Genomic DNA, 21,010 nt, shown 5'->3' on the forward strand with positions numbered 1-21,010 from the left:
CGGGATGAACAATGACTTTCTGTCTTGACATTCAAGAAAAAAATCTACTTAAATGATAAAGTCAAATGACAGGCCAAGCATACATTCTGCGTTTAACAAGACATGTACCTGTGCCTACTTCACTCTTGTAATATATAATCTGTGCCTTTAAAATGTTATCAGCATTAAATAATTCAAAGCTTCTAAAGTACAGGCACTTTGTAGCAATGACTAATACTGGCGCAATGACCTTGGTAGTGTAGTTTTTCTGCCTAATATACAAACTACTGAATCAGCTACATGTATAATCGAAATGTCAACTATAATGACTGCATTCATTTTCTGGTATGGTGCTGGGATTGATGGGAGTTTTTATAAATGTTTTTTTCTGCCCTGCAGTCTTACCTGTTATAGATGTCGTCATCTTCTCCTCCCCAGCCCCAGTACTCGTTGGGGAAGCCATTGATCTTGAGAAACTGTTTTTTGCTCAGCCCGGAAACCCCGCCAAAGTACCCCGCATAAGGAAGCCTGCAAGAGAAAAGAACTGTCAAAGAATTGAGGCAGTTGTCAGTTTTGAATTTCACGACAGATCCTGGCATTTCAAAACAACAATCCTGTCAAATATGGATACTCTACTGTATTGCATTCAAGACAAGTGAAAATTAGAACAAGACATGTATTCGTGCATTTCATGTGCATAGTGTAACAATGGAACAGTATAAACAAAATACAAGTATATTAACAATGTATTGCTTCTACAGCTAGCTCAGATAGCTTTTTTTAAGAAGTAGGGAACAATCGCATGATGTGAAGCACTCTAGTTTACGCACATGACTTAAAGCTAACAATATATTGGGAAAGTGAGAAAGAGACTCAATTCCCTATGGGCCCTGGTCAAAAGTAGTGCACTCTATAAGGAATAGGGTTCCATTTGGGACACACAGAGCCTTTCTACAGAGCCCTTCTACAGAGCCCCACTGTAATGTTCCAGTACAGTGCTGAAGGTTAGCAGTGGCATGTCGGGTCCCTGAAGTCTGCCTCAGGCCAGTGGTGATTGGTGTGCGACAGGCAGCTTCATGTTTAAAGACGACAAGCACAACACTAATGAGGCCATCTGCTTTAGCAGCAGCCTTCACACAAACAGTGTGGAGAGAGAATCCTTCTGTTTGTGTGTGTGTGTGTGTGTGTGTGTGTGTGTGTGTGTGTGTGTGTGTGTGTGTGTGTGTGTGTGTGTGTGTGTGTGTGTGTGTGTGTGTGTGTGTGTGCGTGCGTTCGTGTGTGTCTGTGTCTGTGTGTGTGGGTGTGTGTGCATGTACACTACCATTCAAAAGTTTGGGGTCACTTAGAAATGCCCTTGTTTTTTAAAGAAAATCCAATTTTTGTCCATTTAAAATAACATAAAATGCATCATAAATACAGTGTAGACATTGTTAATGTTGTAAATGACTATTGTAGCTGGAAACAGCTGATTTTTAAGGGAATATCTACATAGGTGTACAGAGGCCCATTATCAGCAACCATCACTCCGGTGTTCCAATGGCACGTTGTGTTAGCTAATCCAAGTTTATCATTTTAAAAGGCTAATTGATCATTAGAAAACCCTTTTGCAATTATGTTAACACAGCTGAAAACTGTTGTTCTGATTAAAGAAGCAACAAAACTGGCCTTCTTTAGACTAGTTGAGTATCTGGAGCATCAGCATTTGTGGGTTTGATTACAGGCTCAAAATGGCCAGAAACAAAGACTTTTGTCTGAAACTCGTCAGTCAATTCTTGTTCTGAGAAATGAAGGGTATTCCATGTGAGAAATGTCCAAGAAACTGAAGATCTGGTACAATGCTATGTACTACTCCCGTCACAGAACAGCGCAAACTGGATCTAACCAGAATAGAAAGAGGAGTGGGAGGCCCCATTGCACAACTGAGTACATTAGAGTGTCTAGTTTGAGAAACAGACGCCTCACAAGAGGCTATATACAGGGGGTATTGTTACCGAGTTAATATGCGGGAGTACAGGTTAGTCGTGGTAATCTATAGATGTAGGTAGGGGTAAAGTGACTATGCATAGATAATAAACAGCGAGAAGCAGCAGTATAAAAACAAGGGCTGGGGGGGTCAATGCAAATAGTCTGGGTAGCCATTTGATTAATTGTTCAGCAGTCTTATGGCTTGGGGGTAGAAGCTGTTAAGGAGCCTTTTGGACCTAGACTTGATGCTTCGGTACCGCTCGCTGTGCAGTAGCAGAGAGAACAGTCTATGACTTGGGTGACTGGAGTCTTTGACAATTTTTTGGGCCTTCCTCGGACACCACCTAGTATATAGGTCCTGGATAGCAGGAAGCTTGGCCCCAGTGATGTACTGGGCTGTACGCACTACCCTCTGTAGCACCTTACGTCCGGATGCCGACCAGTTGACATACCAGGCGGTGATGCAACTGGTCAGAATGCTCTCAATCGTGCAGCTGTAAAACTTTTTGAGGATCTGGGCAGGTCGCAGCTGGGTTTCCCTTTGTAGTTTGTAACATTTTGCAAGCCCTGCCACATCCGACGAGCATCAGAGCCGGTGTAGTAGGATTCAATCTTAGTCCTGTATTGATGCTTTGCCTCTGATGGTTTGTCTGAGGGCATAGCAGGATTTCTCATAAGTGTCCAGATTAGTGTTCCGCTCCTTGAAAGCGGCAGCTCTAGCCTTTAGCTCGGTGCAGATGTTACCTGTAATCCATGGCTTCTGGTTGGGGTATGTACGCACGGTCACTGTGGGGACAACATTGTCAATGCACTTATTGATGAAGCCGGTGACTGAGGTGGTGTACTCCTCAAAGCCATTGAATGAATCCCAGAACATATTCCAATCTGTGCTAGCAAAACAGTCCTGTAGCATAGCATCTGCGTCATCTGACCACTTACGTATTGAGCGAGTCACAGGTACTTCCTGCTCTGGTTTTTGCTTGTAGGCAGGAATCAGGAGGATAGAATTATGGTCAGATTTTCCAAATAGAGTACGAGGGAGAGCTTTGTATGCATCTCTGTGTGTGGAGTATAGGTGGTCTATTGTTTTTTTCCCTCTGGTTGCACATGTGACATGCTGGTAAACATCTGGAAATGTGCATGTACACTGTTGCCCATCTACTGTTGCTAGCCCCAAATCTGATTCACTGATTTCTGCTCTCATAAAAGTCTGGGTTTTCTGAACGTTAACACTAGAAGCTTATTACCTAAAATGGATTAATTGAAAGTGTGGGTTCACAGCCCCAATCCAGATGTGTTGGTCTTTACTGAGACGTGGTTAAGGAAGAGTGTTTTGAATACTGATGTTAACCTTTCTGGTTATAACTTTTTTCGTCAAGACAGATCTTCCAAAGGTGGGGGAGAGGCAATCTTTACCAAGGATCACCTTCAGTGTTCTATTGTCTCCATCAAGTCTGTCCCAAACACTTTTATTTGCTGGTTTTAAGCATTAAACTTTCAAATAGCTCTTTGTTGACTGTTGCTGGGTGCTATTGTCCTTCATCAGTACCGGCCTGTACCCTACCTGCCCTAAGCTCTCTCCTGGCCCCTTAGACTAAGTCTGAATTTGTCCTGCTAGGTGACCTAACCTAGGACATGCTTTAACCACTGGGACATGCTTAAAGTCCTAAAGCAATGGGACTCCCTAAATCTTTCTCAGATTATTACCAATCCCACAAGGTATGACTCCAAACACCCAGAAAAGGCTACTCTCCGCGATGTTATCCTCACAAATAATCCTGACAGGTTTCAGTCTGGTATTTTCTGTAATGACCTGATCTATGTCAGATGGTTTAGACCCTTTCTTCTTAAAGGTTGCTGCCCCTATCATCGCCAAGCCTATTTCTGACCTTTTTAACCTGTCTCTGGGCTCCCATTGCTTGGAAGGCAGCCACGGTTCGTCATAAGCCTATTTCTATTTTGCCCTGTTTATCAAAAGTGTTGGGAAAACTTGTCAATAATCAACTGACTGTCTTTCTTGATGTCCATACTATTCTCTCGGCAATCTGGTTTCCGCTCAGATTATGGATGTGTCACTGCAACCTTGAAGGTCCTCAATGATGTCACCATTGCCCTTGATTCTAAGCAATGTTGTGCTGCTATTTCTATTGACTTGGCAAAGCTTTTGATATGGTAGACCATTCCATTTTTGTGGGCCGGCTAATGAGTATTGGTGTCCCTGAGGGGTCTTTGGCCTGGTTTGCTAACTACCTATTTCAAAGAGTGCAGTGTATAAAGTCAGAACATCTGCTGTCTCAGCCACGGCCTGTCACCAAGGCGTTACCCCAAGGCTCGATCCTAGGCCCCACGCTCTTCTCAATTTACATCAACCCCAAAGCTCAGGCAGTAGGAAGCTCTCTCATCCATTTATATGTCTTATACTCAGCTGGCCCATCCCTGGATTTTCTGTAAAACGCTCTACAACAAAGCTTTCTTAGTGTCCAACAAGCTTTCTCTGCCCTTAACCTTGTTCTGAACACCTTCAAAACAAAGGTAATTTGGTTTGTTAAGAAGAATGCCCCTCTCCCCACAGGTGTGATAACTACCTCTGAGGGTTTAGAGCTTGAGGTAGTCACCTAATACAAGTACTTGGGAGTATGGCTAGATGGTACACTTTCCTTCTCTCAGCACATATCAAAGCTGAAGGCTAAAGTTAAATCTAGACTTGGTTTGCTCTATTGTAATCGCTCCTCTTTCACCCCAGCTGCCAAACTAACCCTGATTCAGATGACCATCCTACCCATGCTAAATTACGGATACTTAATTTATAGATCGGCAGGAAAGGGTGCTCTCGAGCGGCTAGATGTTCTTTACCATTCAGCCATCAGATTTTCCCCCAATGCTCCTTATTGGACACATCACTGCACTTTATACTCCTCTGTAAACTGGTCATCTCTGTATACCCGTCGCAAGACCCACTGGTTGATGCTTATTTATAAAACCCTCTTAGGCCTCACTCCCCCCCCATCTGAGATATCTACTGCAGCCCTCATCCTCCACATACAACACCCTTTCTGCCAGTCACATTCTGTTAAATGTCCCCAAAGCCCTCACATCCCTGGGTCGCTCCTCTTTTCAGTTAGCTGCAGCTAGCAACTGGAACGAGCTGCAACAAACACTCAAACTGAAAAGTTTTATCTCAATCTCTTCATTCAAAGACTCAATCATGGACACTCTTACTGACAGTTGTGGCTGCTTTGTATGATGTATTGTTGTCTCTACCTTCTTGCCCTTTGTGCTGTTGTCTGTGCACAATAATATTTGTACCATGTTTTATGCTGCTACCATGTTGTGCTGCTGCCATGTGTTGCTACCATGTTGTTGTCGTGTTGGTAGCTTACCAAAAGGCAAAAGGCCTCCTGCAGGGGGGCGGGGGCTGGGATTAAAAATATATCTTGACAAGATATTAAAGCAATAGCTTTGTCCAGTTCAAGGTGAGTAATCGCTTTTCTGATATACAGAATCTCTTTTTGGTCATAAGAGATGGTAGCATCAACCTTATGCACAAAATAAGTTACAAACAATGCGGAAAAAAACACACAAAATAGCACAATTTGTTAGGAGCCCGTAAAACAGCAGCCATACCCTCCAGCGCCATTCTTAAAAAAAAATGTATATTAGCCTATAGTTGCATCATGCAGCCCATACTGTTTACGTTTTGATTTCTAAGTCTTTCTAGTGTTTGTATCATGCACACTAACATTGCCAAATAACTCTAAAACTAGTGTATAGGACCTGTTTCAAATTATCACTTTTACGCTCAACATAGCCACTTCATATGTGCATTTGCTCCATGATGTGAAAAATATCCTTTCTATTTTATTCAGCTAAGTTCAATTATATTCTTCTTAGCATAAAAAATAATATAATATAAAATAATCACACTGGACTGATAACATATTTTGTCAGCTAAAAGAACAAGCCTATGGCATGACACATAGCGAGATAGCATACAGTATGACAACTCATGTTCTGTTCTTCTGAAATACATTTTCTTCATATCATAATGTTTCTTTAAACCTCCCTAAAATGGAAGTGTAAGCATTAGACACTTGTGTCCCCACACATTGACTCTGTAAAGGTACCCTCTGTATATAGCCTCCACATTGACACTGTACAGGTACCCCCTGTATATAGCCTCCACATTGACTCTGTACAGGTACCCCCTGTATATAGTCTCCATATTGACTCGGTACAGGTACCCCCTGTATATAGTCTCCACATTGACTCTGTACAGGTACTCCCTGTATATAGTCTCCACATTGACTCTGTACAGGTATCCCCTGTATATAGTCTCCAGGTACCCCCTGTATACCCCAGGTACCCCCTGTATATGGTCTCCATATTGACTCTGTACAGGTACCCCCTGTATATAGTCTCCACATTGACTCTGTACAGGTACCCCCTGTATATAGCCTCCACATTGACTCTGTACAGGTACCAACTGTATATAGCCTCCACATTGACTCTATATACAGGGGGTACCTGTACAGTCTCCACATCGACTCTGTACAGGTACCCCCTGTATATAGTCTCCACATTGACTCTGTACAGGTACCCCCTGTATATAGTCTCCACATTGACTGTACAGGTACCCCCTGTATATAGTCTCCACATTGACTGTAAATAGTCTCCACGTCGACTCTGTACAGGTACTCCCTGTATATAGTCTCCACATTGACTCTTTATAGGTACCCCCTGTATATAGTCTCCACATTGACTGTACAGGTACCCCCTGTATATAGCCTCCACATTGACTCTATATACAGGGGGTACCTGTACAGTCTCCACGTCGACTCTGTACAGGTACCCCCTGTATATAGTCTCCACATTGACTGTACAGGTACCCCCTGTATATAGTCTCCACATTGACTCTGTATAGGTACCCCCTGTATATAGTCTCCACATTGACTGTACAGGTACCCCCTGTATATAGTCTCCACATTGACTCTGTATAGGTACCCCCTGTATATAGTCTCCACATTGACTGTACAGGTACCCCCTGTATATAGTCTCCACATTGACTCTGTATAGGTACCCCTTGTATATAGTCTCCACATTGACTCTGTACAGGTACAGGTACTCCCTGTATATATAGTCTATAGTATATAGTCTCCACATTGACTGTACAGGTACCCCCTGTATATAGCCTCCACATTGACTCTATATACAGGGGGTACCTGTACAGTCTCCACGTCGACTCTGTACAGGTACCCCCTGTATATAGTCTCCACATTGACTGTACAGGTACCCCCTGTATATAGTCTCCACATTGACTCTGTATAGGTACCCCCTGTATATAGTCTCCACATTGACTGTACAGGTACCCCCTGTATATAGTCTCCACATTGACTCTGTATAGGTACCCCCTGTATATAGTCTCCACATTGACTGTACAGGTACCCCCTGTATATAGTCTCCACATTGACTCTGTATAGGTACCCCCTGTATATAGCCTCCACATTGACTCTGTACAGGTACCCCCTGTATATAGCCTCCACATTGACTCTATATACAGGAGGTACCTGTACAGTCTCCACATCGACTCTGTACAGGTACCCCCTGTATATAGCCTCCACATTGACTCTATATACAGGGGGTACCTGTACAGTCTCCACATCGACTCTGTACAGGTACCCCCTGTATATAGTCTCCACATTGACTCTGTACAGGTACCCCCTGTATATAGTCTCCACATTGACTGTACAGGTACCCCCTGTATATAGTCTCCACATTGACTGTAAATAGTCTCCACATTGATTCTGTACAGGTACCCCCTGTATATAGCCTCCACATTGACTCTATATACAGGGGGTACCTGTACAGTCTCCACGTCGACTCTGTACAGGTACTCCCTGTATATAGTCTCCACATTGACTCTTTATAGGTACCCCCTGTATATAGTCTCCACATTGACTGTACAGGTACCCCCTGTATATAGCCTCCACATTGACTCTATATACAGGGGGTACCTGTACAGTCTCCACGTCGACTCTGTACAGGTACCCCCTGTATATAGTCTCCACATTGACTGTACAGGTACCCCCTGTATATAGTCTCCACATTGACTCTGTATAGGTACCCCCTGTATATAGTCTCCACATTGACTGTACAGGTACCCCCTGTATATAGTCTCCACATTGACTCTGTATAGGTACCCCCTGTATATAGTCTCCACATTGACTGTACAGGTACCCCCTGTATATAGTCTCCACATTGACTCTGTATAGGTACCCCCTGTATATAGCCTCCACATTGACTCTGTACAGGTACCCCCTGTATATAGCCTCCACATTGACTCTACATACAGGGGGTACCTGTACAGTCTCCACATCGACTCTGTACAGGTACCCCCTGTATATAGTCTCCACATTGACTGTACAGGTACCCCCTGTATATAGTCTCCACATTGACTCTGTATAGGTACCCCCTGTATATAGTCTCCAAATTGACTGTACAGGTACCCCCTGTATATAGTCTCCACATTGACTGTACAGGTACCCCCTGTATATAGCCTCCACATTGACTCTGTACAGGTACCCCCTGTATATAGTCTCCACATTGACTGTACAGGTACCCCCTGTATATAGCCTCCACATTGACTGTACAGGTACCCCCTGTATATAGCCTCCACATTGACTCTGTACAGGTACCCCCTGTATATAGTCTCCACATTGACTGTACAGGTACCCCCTGTATATAGCCTCCACATTGACTCTGTACAGGTACCCCCTGTATATAGTCTCCACATTGACTGTACAGGTACCCCCTGTATATAGCTCCGCTATTGTTATTTTACTGCTGCTCTTTAATTATTTGTTATTGTTATCTCTTACTTTTTTTTTTGGTATTTTCTTAAAACTGCATTGTTGGTTAAGGGCTTGTAAGTAAGCATTTCACTGTAAGGTCTACTACACCTGTTGTATTCGGCGCATGTGACAAATACAATTGGATTTGATTTGATTAGAAAGGGACATGATTGGGTTGCCCTTTGGACATCACCGTGCAATATGCACGTTGTCTGGAATCCAATGAAAGGCAAAGTGAAAGTTCATCTCAAACTCAGTCAAAAGAAGTGGAGACAGTACTTTTGCTTTTACTTTTGGTTAATTTCACCATTATATTCAGCAAAACAGGTTGCGTCATCCTGTAAAAATCATGTGTGCAGTCCCGAAAAAATATCTTCAAACTTTTATATAAGAACTATCCATTTAAAAGCATCCACCTGACCAAATCAATAAACATAAGATTCTAGGAGTTTGGAGAATATAGGCTTGAAAAACGAATAACAGATTTCACTCAGAGTAGATATACGTGTGAGTGACAGTACATAATAGAGTTGACCTACCTGAAGCCAAACTTGTCCATAGCGATGGCAAAGTGTCGTGGCTGGTCGTAACAGTGGTAGAGGTTACGGTCGTCCATAGGGATGAGGTCCACGTCGCTGAAGATGAAGCAGTCATACTCTGCATCCTTCAGGGCCTCGGTGTAGCCCACATTCAGGAGCTTGGCTCTGTTGAAGGTGTCCTCGCCAAGCTGCAAGATAACATAGAAAAAACACTGGTCAGAAACTGATGGACATACTGAGATCTACTGTAGGGGGATTAAGTTACATTTGCCATAGTTCTAGCAAAAATGCTAGACTTAACATATCGGGTTCTGTAGGTGGTATTTGCAAGCCTAAATAGCAAGCTTGTGCTGATGTAACTCACAGATCATTGTGTGTATCATGGTCACAGATCATTGTGTGTATCATGGTCACAGATCATTGTGTGTATCATGGTCACGGATCATTGTGTGTATCATGGTCACAGATCATTGTGTGTATAACACAGCATATTGACAAAGAAACATGTTGTAAAGAACCCCACAGGAACAATGGCCCACATCAGATATCCGACAACTAAGATTAAACTACGCTACGTTAAAAATACTGCATCACAACTTGCTTCCCTTATTTTGATAACAGAACCAATCACAGTGGCTCAGGTAAAGTAACGTATCAGTTTTAACATTTGAGCTCATAATGTACATCACGTAATCCTTTGTAATCCTGTAATACCTGAGATTCAAACAAATAATCCACAGGTAAAATGTTAAGGTTACTTGCGTAACCCCTGTTCTCTGATAATAGAGTGAGCTGTCTCACAACGGGAATTAGCTGGATAAGCAAACAGCGTCTGTCGTAGACAGACAAATCGTGTGGCAAAGGAGGGGGGGACCCTGCTCAATATAAGCAGAGAGGAAGAGGCTAAGCGAGAGGTTTTAATCCACCAAAAACTGACCATGTTTTTTGTATGAAGGTCAATGAGTGTGTAGAATTTGGTCAACAACATTTTTTATTGGTAATTTGCTACATGAGGTTTATTTGATTGAATAAAAGTTTCATAATGCTTAGGTTGTTAACGAATACACTGATATAAGTGGATGCACATGGCATTTCGGGCAACTTTTATTTAAAAACAATTATATCAGAGATGTGCCTGTTTTCATTAAGATAAGAGGGCTCATCATGGATATAACACGTTTTAGCATGGACATTGCCATTGAGGGCTTCCACCATTTTAAAGTGGTCAACTGGGTGGAGATTCCTATGAGTTGGGAGCAATCAGCCAATGAAGAAGAATACAATTGTCTACTTTAAAATCAAGATAGCCTCAATGGCACTTTAATGGCACAGAAACAAAGATGAGTCCTCTATCTATCTCTATGGCCTGTTGTCACACATGTCTGCCCTCTCATTGGCTAGAATGGTCTCACCTGATCTCGCCTCCCCCTGTCTGCCTTCATCTTTGAGGACATGTATTTCCATTGTTAGAGCGAGTGGTCACTTGACTATCTTGTCAATATAAAATACAATCTTTGATCTAAGGCACTCTGGTCATTCATGTCTCTCTTCCTTGAGGTCTTGAGAGCACTCTATTGTATGGGACCAAATTCTAAACTTTCAACTACTTTAGTACAATATAAGTGAATTTATCCAAATACTTATGACTATTTGAAACTTCAAATGGGGGAACTAGATATAAAGTGCTTTTATTTCTAAAAGGTAAATCAGATACGTATGAAAATACCCCCAAAAAAGTGACATTATGTACGGCCGCCTCATATAAAACATTTGCCAAAATGCAAATGAATATAGACACATTTTAAAAAATGTAGCTTGACTGTCCATATAAATACGGAGGGGGGTGTATATTGGCTTTATGCAAATCTTTATTTTTATTTTTTATTTTTTATTAACTGTAGCTTTTCTTCTTTATCCGAAAAACATACTGTACATCATTTAAAAGTAGGAGACTAAAACAATCTGTTTCAAAAAGTTTCTCATTCCACTTCCTGCAGGGGAGATGATGCATTCTGCATCCTCTGGTTCCAATCAATACTTATGTTAATTTGAATATTTTCAAAGGCACCAAGAAGAGAACATTAGAGACTTCAATATGTGCCTTTATCAGACCAACGAAGACAGATAAGGTGATATATCTATAAAAAAAACAAATTGCCTTTTTTCTCTCCAGTTGGTGAGCTCATTAAACATTATTGGAGTCATTTTTATTGCTTTAATAAGATGTGTTCCCCCTGAACCATCAGGCATCTCTAGCAAATGGAGCTGTACATCTTGTGTAATCACACGGCTGTGAAGAAAGTTCACATCCATAATAGGGATGATATGTTGACAACTACACACCCACCATTACAACACCACAGAATAAGAGAGCTGGTGTTAGGATGATAGGATTAGGAGACATGGGTTTCAAACAGATGATTTGAGAAGTTGAATGGGACCTGCTAATTAAGAGGTCTCATCCATCAGCACAACAGAAATTGGAAGACATTATTCTGGGTTATTCTTGAAATATTCATCCTCCATGCCTGTCAGCTTCAGGATGGAAAATATTTTGACATTAGGCTAATTATTGTGTTTTAAACTTCACCAACAGATATGTCTGCTCTACGTTGTGTTGCCAATCTACAACAAGACAGTATCCTTCCAAGGATGATGTCAAAGGATTCCATAACCACTTCCGTCATCATGAAGTGCTTTGAGAGACTAGTCAAGGACCATATCACCTCCACCCTACCTGACACCCTAGACCCACTCCAATTTGCTTACCGCCCCAATAGGTCCACAGACGACGCAATCACAATCACACTGCACACTGTCCTAACCCATCTGGACAAGAGGAATACCTATGTAAGAATGCTGTTCATCGACTACAGCTCAGCATTTAACACCATAGTACAATCCAAACTCGTCATTAAGCTCGAGACCCTGGGTTTTGACCCCGCCCTGTGCATCTGGGTCCTGGACTTCCTGACGGGCCGCACCCAGGTGGTGAGGGTAGGTAACAACATCTCCACCCCGCTGATCCTCAACACTGGGGCCCCACAAGGGTGCGTTCTCAGCCCTCTCCTGTACCCCCTATTCACCCATGACTGCGTGGCCATGCACGCCTCCAACTCAATCATCATTGATTACCAACAACTACGAGACGGCCTACAGGGAGGAGGTGAGGTTGCTCGGAGTGTGGTGTCAGGAAAATAACCTCACACTCAATGTCAACAAAACAAAGGAGATGATTGAGGACTTCATGAAACAGCAGAGGGAGCAACCCCCTATCCACATCGACGGGACAGTAGTGGAGAAGGTGGAAAGTTTTAAGTTTCTCAGCATACACATCACGGACAAACTGAAGAAGGCTCAGCAGCGCCTCTTCAACCTCAGGAGGCTGAAGAAATTTGGCTTGTCTGTAACGTTCTGGGTGTAGTGGGTGAGAAGTCAGGCGCAGGAAGCAGAGAGTTCAGGGTAGTGCTACTTTAATGCACAAAACAAACGGCCCAAACACGGGGACTTAAACTGTCCAGCAAAACCCACGAAATGGGAAAACACGTAACCCACAGACGTGCACACAAGTTACACAAAACAGAAGGTCACAATAATTAATCCCGCACAAAGAACCAGGCGGGCCGGCTGACTAATAAAGCCTCACTAATTATACCCAACTCAAAACAGGTGTACTCAATAAACACATAAGGAGGGGGAGGAAAGAATCAGTGGCAGCTAGTAGGCCGGTGACGACGACCGCCGAGCGCCACCCAAACGGGAAGGGGAGCCACCTTCGGTCGGAGTCGTGACATTGTCACCAAAAGCACTCACAAACTTTTACAGATGCACAATCGAGAGCATCCTGTCGGGCTGTATCACCTCCTGGTATGGCAACTGCTCCGCCCACAACCGTAAGGCTCTTCAGAGGGTAGTGGGGTCTGCACAACGCATCACCGGGGGCAAACTACCTGCCCTCCAGTACACCTACACCACCCGATGTCACAGGAAGGCCAAAAAGATCATCAAGGACAACAACCACCCGAGCCACTGCCTGTTCACCCCGCTATCATCCAGAAGGCGAGGTCAGTACATGTCCATCAAAGCAGGGACCAAGAGACTGAAAAACAGCTTCTATCTCAAGGCCATCAGACTGTTAAACAACCATCACTAACATTGAGTGGCTGCTGCCAACATACTGACTCATCTCTAGCCACTTTAATAATGACAAAATTGATGTAATAAATGTATCACTAGCCACTTTAAACAATGCCACTTTATTTCATGTTTACATACCCTACATTACTCATCTTATATGTATATACTGTACTCTATACCATCTAATGCATCTTGCCTATGCTGTTCGGCCATCGCTCATTCATATATTTTTATGTACATATTCTTATTCATTCCTTGTGTGTATAAGGTAGTTGTTGTGAAATTGTTAGGTTAGATTACTTGTTAGATATTACTGCATGGTCGGAACTAGAAACACAAGCATTTCGCTACACTCGCATTAACATCTGCTAACCATGTGTATGTGACAAATAAAATTTGATTTGATCTTTCCCTAATATCTTATAGTTTTACCCTGCCTGCTCCTCATATCCCTGGTGTCTCGTCTCTCTGGCAGCTATCACAGTTCTGCCAATCTCCCTGTAAATGGCCTGTGAGAGGCAATTAACCCCATTATCTTTATCTGATAATCAACAGGATAACTCATCAGGGCTCTCCCTCTATAGCGCCATTGTGTTGCCACGCTGACACCATCCAGTCTCCCCCAGCTGGCTGACCGACCGCAGTCAAGCTCAGACGTACCTGGGCAGTTGCTATGGAGACAGATTAGGAGCAACGCTTAGACCCAGCGCTGCCTGGCTCATCCTGAGTGATTGTATTCAGCGTTGTCGGACGGACTGCCTTGTGTCGAGTTTATCAGTCCCCAGCAGACTGACCCTATCACCCACTGCTGTTATCAACGCAGGGTGAGGGAGGCCACCAGTGAGAACTAAACTAGATTGAGGGCTGACTGTCTGTGTGTCTGAGTGTGTCTGTGTAAGGGGGTGGGTCTGTGTGTGTGTGTGTGTGCAGCACAGGCCGGTGGCACCTTAATTGGGGAGACGGGCTCATAGTAATGGCTGGAAAGGAATAATTGGAATGGTATCGAACGCATGTGTTTGATATCATTCCGTTAACTCCATTCCAGCCATTACTATGAGCCGTCCTCCCCTCAGCAGCAACTTGTGGTGTCTGTTCGTGTGTGTGATTTAGGTTGGGGGGGGTGGGGGGGGGTGGGGGTGCACATGTGTGTGTGTAAGGAAACAAGTAGCGTAATAAGGTGAAGCATCAGATAAAACTCTGTTTTCAGATGATACCGGAGCTCCAAGTCTAAGCCATGAGACTGCTAAACAGAGAATCAAATGGCTACCCGTACTATTTGCATTGCCCCCCTTTTTTATGATGCTGCTACTGGCTGTTTATCATCTATGCATCGTCACTTTACACCTATGTACATATTACCTGAATTACCTCAACATGTACCCCCGCACATTGACGCGGTACCGGTACCCCCTGTATATAGCCTTGTTATTGTAATTTTTTTTGTGTTACTTTCAATTTTATTTGTTTAATCAAAAATGTCAAAAGAATGTCTCTCCCTTTGAAGAGGGGGATGACCAAGGCAGCTTTCAAATCTTTTGGGGATCTCAGACGATGCAAAAGAGGGGTTGAACAGGCTAGTAATAGGGGTTGCAACAATTGCGGCTGATAATTTTAGAAAGGGAGGGCCCAGATTGCCTAGCCCAGCTGATTTGTAGGGATATAGATTTTGCAGCTCTTTCAGAACATCAGCTGTCTGGATTTGGGTGAAGGAGAAGCGCGGGGGGGGGGGGGCGGGGGGGGGGGTGCACAGCTGCACAGGGTGCAGTGCTGTTGGCCGGGTTAGGGGTAGCCACGTGGAAAGCATGGCCAGCCATAGAAAAATTATTAGCGTAGATTTATCGGTGGTGACAGTGTTTCCTAACCTCAGTGTCATGCACGTGATTGAGGACACAAAAGCGGTTTAACAAAAACAGAGTTCTTTAATGTCGAAACACAGGTAAGACATAGATCCTCTTCAAATGGATATGATGGCAAAATAAACAACCCGCAGAGAGGGCGACAAATGAAACATAAAGTCCTTCTGAAAATCACAGAAGAGTTCCCCTTCTAGCAGCAGAGGAGAATAGCTGGGTTAGAGTCCTCTTCTAGCAGCAGAGGGGATTAGCTGGGTTGTAGAGGACAGAGGTACCTGATCACACGTAGCCTCAGATGAACAGGCAGATTCCGACAGGACAGGACAAGGTTGAAGCAAACAAGACGATAGTTTGGTTCTGGCATGAGAAACTCAAACGAGAATCTGACAAAGACAGAAGCAGGAACAGAGAGAGAAATAGAGACCCAATCAGAGGGAAAAAGGGAACAGGTGGGAAAAGGGTGAACGAGGTAGTTAGAGAAGACAAGGAACAGCTGGGGGAAGGAGGGGAAGAGAAGGCAACCCAATACGACCAGCAGAGGGAGACAGGGTGAAGAGAAAGAACAGGAACAAGACACAACATGACAATACATGACACTCAGTGCAGTGGCCAGCTGGGAGGAAGTGCTCTTGTTCTCCATGGACCTTACAGTGTCCCAAAACCTTTGGGAATTAGTGCTTCAGAATGCAATTTTCTGTTTGAAAAAGTTCCTGACTTCCCTGAAAAATTGCATATCGCGGAGGCTATTCAATGCTAATACAGAACTAGATGTCTAGTTGGCTAGATGTCCTTTAGGTGGTGGACCATTCTTGATTCACACGGGAAATCCAGCAGCATTGCAGTTCTTGTCTGGCACCTACTACCATACCCTGTTCAAAGGCACTTAAATATTTTGTCTTGCCCATTCACTCTCTGAATGGCACACATGCACAATCCATGTCTCAATTTTCTTAAGGCTTAAAAATCCTTATTTAACCCATCTCCTCCGTTCATCTACACTGATTGAATTGATGAAGTGACATCAATAAGGGATCATAGCTTTCACCTGGATTCACCAGGTCAGTCTGTCATGGAAAGAACATGTTTTGTACACTCAGTGTACAGTAGAGAAACTAGTACTGCAAGTAGTATCTGGGACATTCCTACATAAGAGTCAATATCAAATGGCTTGACATACTGTAGCATTCAAACCTCGCAGTTCATCGTACAAAACATAAAACATGCATTAAAGAGACTGTGGCTGTGTACTGTGCAGGACTGCACACTGATAAACAAGCACACTGTAGAATTGTGTGACATGACAGCATACACCAAGTACACAAAAAATCAGAAACACCTGCTCTTTCCATGACCAGATGGATCCAGGTGAAAGCTATGATCTCTTATTAATGGCACTTGCTAAATCCACTGCAATCAGTGTAGACGAAGGGGATGAGACCGGTTAAAGGATTTTTAAGCATGGAGACATTTGAGACATGGATTTTGTATGTGTGCTATTCAGACGGTGAATGGGCAAGACAAAAGATTTAAGTGCCTTTGAACGGGGTATGGTAGTAGGTGCCAGGCGCACCAGTTTGTGTCGAGAACTGCAGCACTGCTGGGTTTTTCAAGCTCAACAGTTTCCCGTGTGTAACAAGAACAGTCCACCACCCAAATGACATCCAGCTAACTTGACACAACAGTGGGAAGCAGTGTTGTCAACATGGGCCTGCATCCCTGTGGAACGCTTTTGACACCTTGTAGAGTTCATTCCCTGACGAATTTAGGCTGCTCTGAGGGCAAAAAGGGTGCAACTCAATATTAGGAAGGTGTCTGTAATGTTTGGTATACTCATAGTAGGTCATATCAAATCACATTTTATTTGTCACATTGTAACGAGTGTGCTGAGAGTCGGGAAGCAAGTACAGGGTGTATTGATTAAGTGTATTAAGTGAGTGAGTGTGTTAATTAATGAATAAACAAACAATACATGAAACAGCATCAATAACACCTGAGGAAAGAACCAAGGGGACTGACAGATTTAGGGAAAATAATCAAGGAGATGGAGTCCAGGTGAGTGTCATGAGGCGCTGGTGCGCTTGACGATGGCGACAGGTGTGCAGGATAATCAGCAGCCTGATGACCTAGAGGTCGGAGAGGGAGTATACGTGACACACATGCACCAAAAACAACAGGTGTAGACTTTACCGTAAAACGCTTACTTACAAGCCCTTTCTAACGATGTCAGGAAAATAAAATCTAATCTTATTTGTCACGTCGGCCAAATACAACAGCAATACCTTACAGTGAAATGCTTACTTCAAGCCCTTAACCAACAGTGCTTAAAGAATTTGTAAGTGTTAAGTAAAAAATAGATAAGTGCAAAACAGAAAATAGAAAATAAAAGTAACAAATAATTAAACAACAAGCGAGGCTATATAAAGGGGTTTCCGGTACAAAGTAAATGTGCGGGGGCAACGGTTAGTCAAGGTAATTGAGGTAATATGTACAGTGGCTTGCAAAAGTATCCACCCCCCAGACATTTTTCTTATTTTGTTGCCTTACAACCTGGAATTGAAAATAATTTTGGGGGGGTTTGTATCATTTGATTTACCCAACATGCCTACCACTTTGAAGATGTGAAGCAAACAAGAAATAACACAAAAAAACAGAAATGTTGAGCGTGCATAACCATACCACAGATTCTCAATTGGATTGAGGTCTGGACTTTGACTAGGCCATTCCAAGACATTAAAATGTTTCCCCTTAAATCGCTTGAGTGTTGCTTTAGCAGTATGCTTAGGGTCACTGTCCTGCTGGAAGGTGAATCTCCGTCCCAGTCTCAAATCTCTAGAAGACTGAAACAGGTTTCCCTCAAGACTTTCCCTATATTTAGCGCCATCCTTCATTCCTTCATAATCTGACCCGTTTCCTAGACCCTGCCGATGAAAAACATCCCCACAGCAGGATGCTGCCATCACCATGCTTGGTGTTGTTGATGGTGTTCTCGGGGTGATGGGAGGTGTTGGGTTTGTGCCAGACCTAGTGTTTTCCTTGATGGCAAAAAAACTCTGTTTTAGTCTCATCTGACCAGAGTACCTTCTTCCATATGTTTGGGGGGTCTCCCACATGCCTTTTGGTGAACACCAAACGTGTTTGCTTAATTTTTTCTTCAAGCAATGGCTTTTTTCTGGCCACTCCTCCATAAAGCCCAGCTCTGTGGAGTGTACTGCTTAAAGTGGTCCTATGGACAGATACTCTGATCTCAGCTGTGGAGCTTTGCAGCTCCTTCAGGGTTATCTTTGGTATTTTTGTTGACTCTCTGATTAATGCCCTCCTTGCCTGGTCTGTGAGATTTGGTGGGTGGCCCTCTCTTGGCAGGTCTGTTGTGATGCCATATTCTTTTCATTTTTTAATAATGGATTTAATGGTGCTCCGTGGGATGTTCAAAGTTTCTGATATTTTTTTATAACCCAACTCTGATCTGTAAGTCTCCACAACTTTGTCCCTGACCTGTTTGGAGATTTCCTTGGTCTTCATGGTGCCGCTTGCTTGGTGGTGCCCCTTGCTTAGTGGTGTTGCAGACTCTGGGGCCTTTCGAAACAGGTGTATCTATACTGAGATCATGTGACACTTAGATTGTACACAGGTGGTTTTTATTTAACTTATTATGTGACTTCTGAAGGTAATTGGTTGCACCAGATCTTAGTGGCTTCATAGCAAAGGGGGTGAATACATATGCACGCACCAGTTTACCGTGTTTTATTTCTTTGAATTTTTTGACAACAAGTTATTTTTTAAATTTCACTTCACTAATTTGGATTATTTTGTGTATGTCCATTACATGAAATCCAAATAAAAATCCATTTAAATTACAGGTTGTAACACAACAAAATAGGAAAAACGCCAAGGGGGATGAATACTGTAAGTACAATGTGACTATGCATAGATTATAAACAGAGAGTAGCAGCAGCATAAAAGAGGGGTCTGGGTAGCCCTTTGATTAGCTGTTCAGGAGTCTTATGGCTTGGGGGCAGAAGCTGTCAAGCGGCCTTTTGGACCTCGACTTGGCGCTCCGGTACCGCTTGTTGTGCGGTTACTTGGGTGGCTGGAGTCTTTGATAATCTTTAGGGCCTTCCTCTGACACTGCCTGATATAGAGGTCCTGGATGGCAGGAAGCTTGGCCCCAGTGATGTACTGGGCCGTACGCACTATGCTCTGTAGTGCCTTGCGGTCAGAGGCCGAGCAGTTGCCGTACCAGGCAGTGATCCAACCAGTCAGGATGCTCGCGATGGTGCAGCTGTAGAGCCTTTTGAGGATCTGAGGACCCATGCCAAATCTTTTCAGTCTCCTGAGGGGGAATAGGCGTTTTCGTGCCCTCTTCACGACTGTCTTGGTGTGTTTGGACCATAATAGTTTGTTGGTGATGTCGACACCAAGGAACTTGAAGCTCTCAACCTGTTCCACTACAGCCCCGTCGATGAGAATGGGGGCGTGCTCGGTCCTACTTTTTCTGTAGTCCACAATAATCTCCTTTGTGTTGATCACGTTGAGGGAGAGGTTGTTGTCCTGGCACCATACGACCAGGTCTCTGACCTCCTCTCTATAGGCTGTCTCATCGTTGTCGGTGATCAGGCCTACCACTGTTGTGTCATCGGCAAACTTGATGATGGTGTTGGAGTCGTGCCTGGCCGTACAGTCATGAGTGAACAGGGAGTACAGCAGGGGACTGAGCACGCACCCCTGAGGGGCCCCCGTGTTGAGGATCAGCATGGCAAATGTGTTGTTACCTACCCTTACCACCTGGGGGCGGCCCATCAGGAAGTCCAGAATCCAGTTTCAGAAGGAGGTGTTAAGTCCCAGGGTCCTTAAGATAGGTTTGATGGCATGTGTCACTCAGATCAGCACACATCTCTAGTCATCCAGGCAGTGACAGGACTGTCCTTCAATCCCTGTGTGGTTCTCAAATGGCTTCTGCCTACATGTCCCGAAATTACACTGAGACCAGTAGCACTCAGGCCATGGGGAACAGGTGGAAACTGCCACATCGCAAAGCCAGGAGTCACAGGAGTCAGATGAGCCATATGATCACGGCGGTGGAAAGACATAATGTACTTGACCACTCCCAACAGGTTGACAGGCTGAGCCAAGATGTTCTAACTTGTTGCATTATTAGGAGGATGTCCCATGTTACCCGAGCCAGAACAAGATGCCTGTGGTTGAGTCTGGTCGTGGGTGATGCTTGGCTGAGTCACGCTTAGTGTTGATGGCTTCAAAATGTATTTGTATTAGGAGCAATGGGGCACCAGCTGCCTCCTAATAATACTGATTGAGGCTCCTCCAATCCCTGTCACTGTGAGTTATACCCCTGTTCTTTTGAGTTGCTGCTAAGAGAATAAGGTTGTGCCCCAAATGGCATTCTATGACCCTATTCCCTATATAATGCACAACTTTTGACCAGGGCCTACAAAGGTATTAAAGGGCATATTGTTAAACCTAAGTTGGGACGCAACCTAAGTTCATAAATAGGATTAGACTGTTTAAGCATGCACAACAATTTGATTCCGATGCATCTGTCCGGATGCATCAAGCATGAATAGCATGCAAAGACCGCTTATTCTCCCATTTACTTTTAGGTAGACTCTCCACATGCGAGCATGCCACAAAACACTTGGAAATATCATACCAACATTCCACAAAGAACCCACAT

General features: G+C 43.7%; 1 protein-coding gene across 1 annotated transcript in view; it reads right to left on the minus strand.

Annotated features, from left to right (window-relative positions):
• The window catches only part of LOC110508729 (beta-1,4-galactosyltransferase 2-like), a 145,212-nt gene that overhangs the window by 15,946 nt on the left and 108,256 nt on the right, over window positions 1–21,010 (minus strand). Inside the window, exons 4-5 of the mRNA XM_021589482.2 lie at window positions 9,332–9,519; window positions 385–507 (exon numbers count right to left, since the gene is read on the minus strand). Of these exons, the coding sequence (XP_021445157.2) occupies window positions 385–507; window positions 9,332–9,519 (311 nt within the window). The remainder of the gene's footprint in view (window positions 1–384; window positions 508–9,331; window positions 9,520–21,010) is intronic.

Source organism: Oncorhynchus mykiss, chromosome 28 (genome assembly GCF_013265735.2).
Source record: "Oncorhynchus mykiss isolate Arlee chromosome 28, USDA_OmykA_1.1, whole genome shotgun sequence".
In the NCBI taxonomy this organism is placed as follows: Eukaryota; Metazoa; Chordata; class Actinopteri; order Salmoniformes; family Salmonidae; genus Oncorhynchus; species Oncorhynchus mykiss.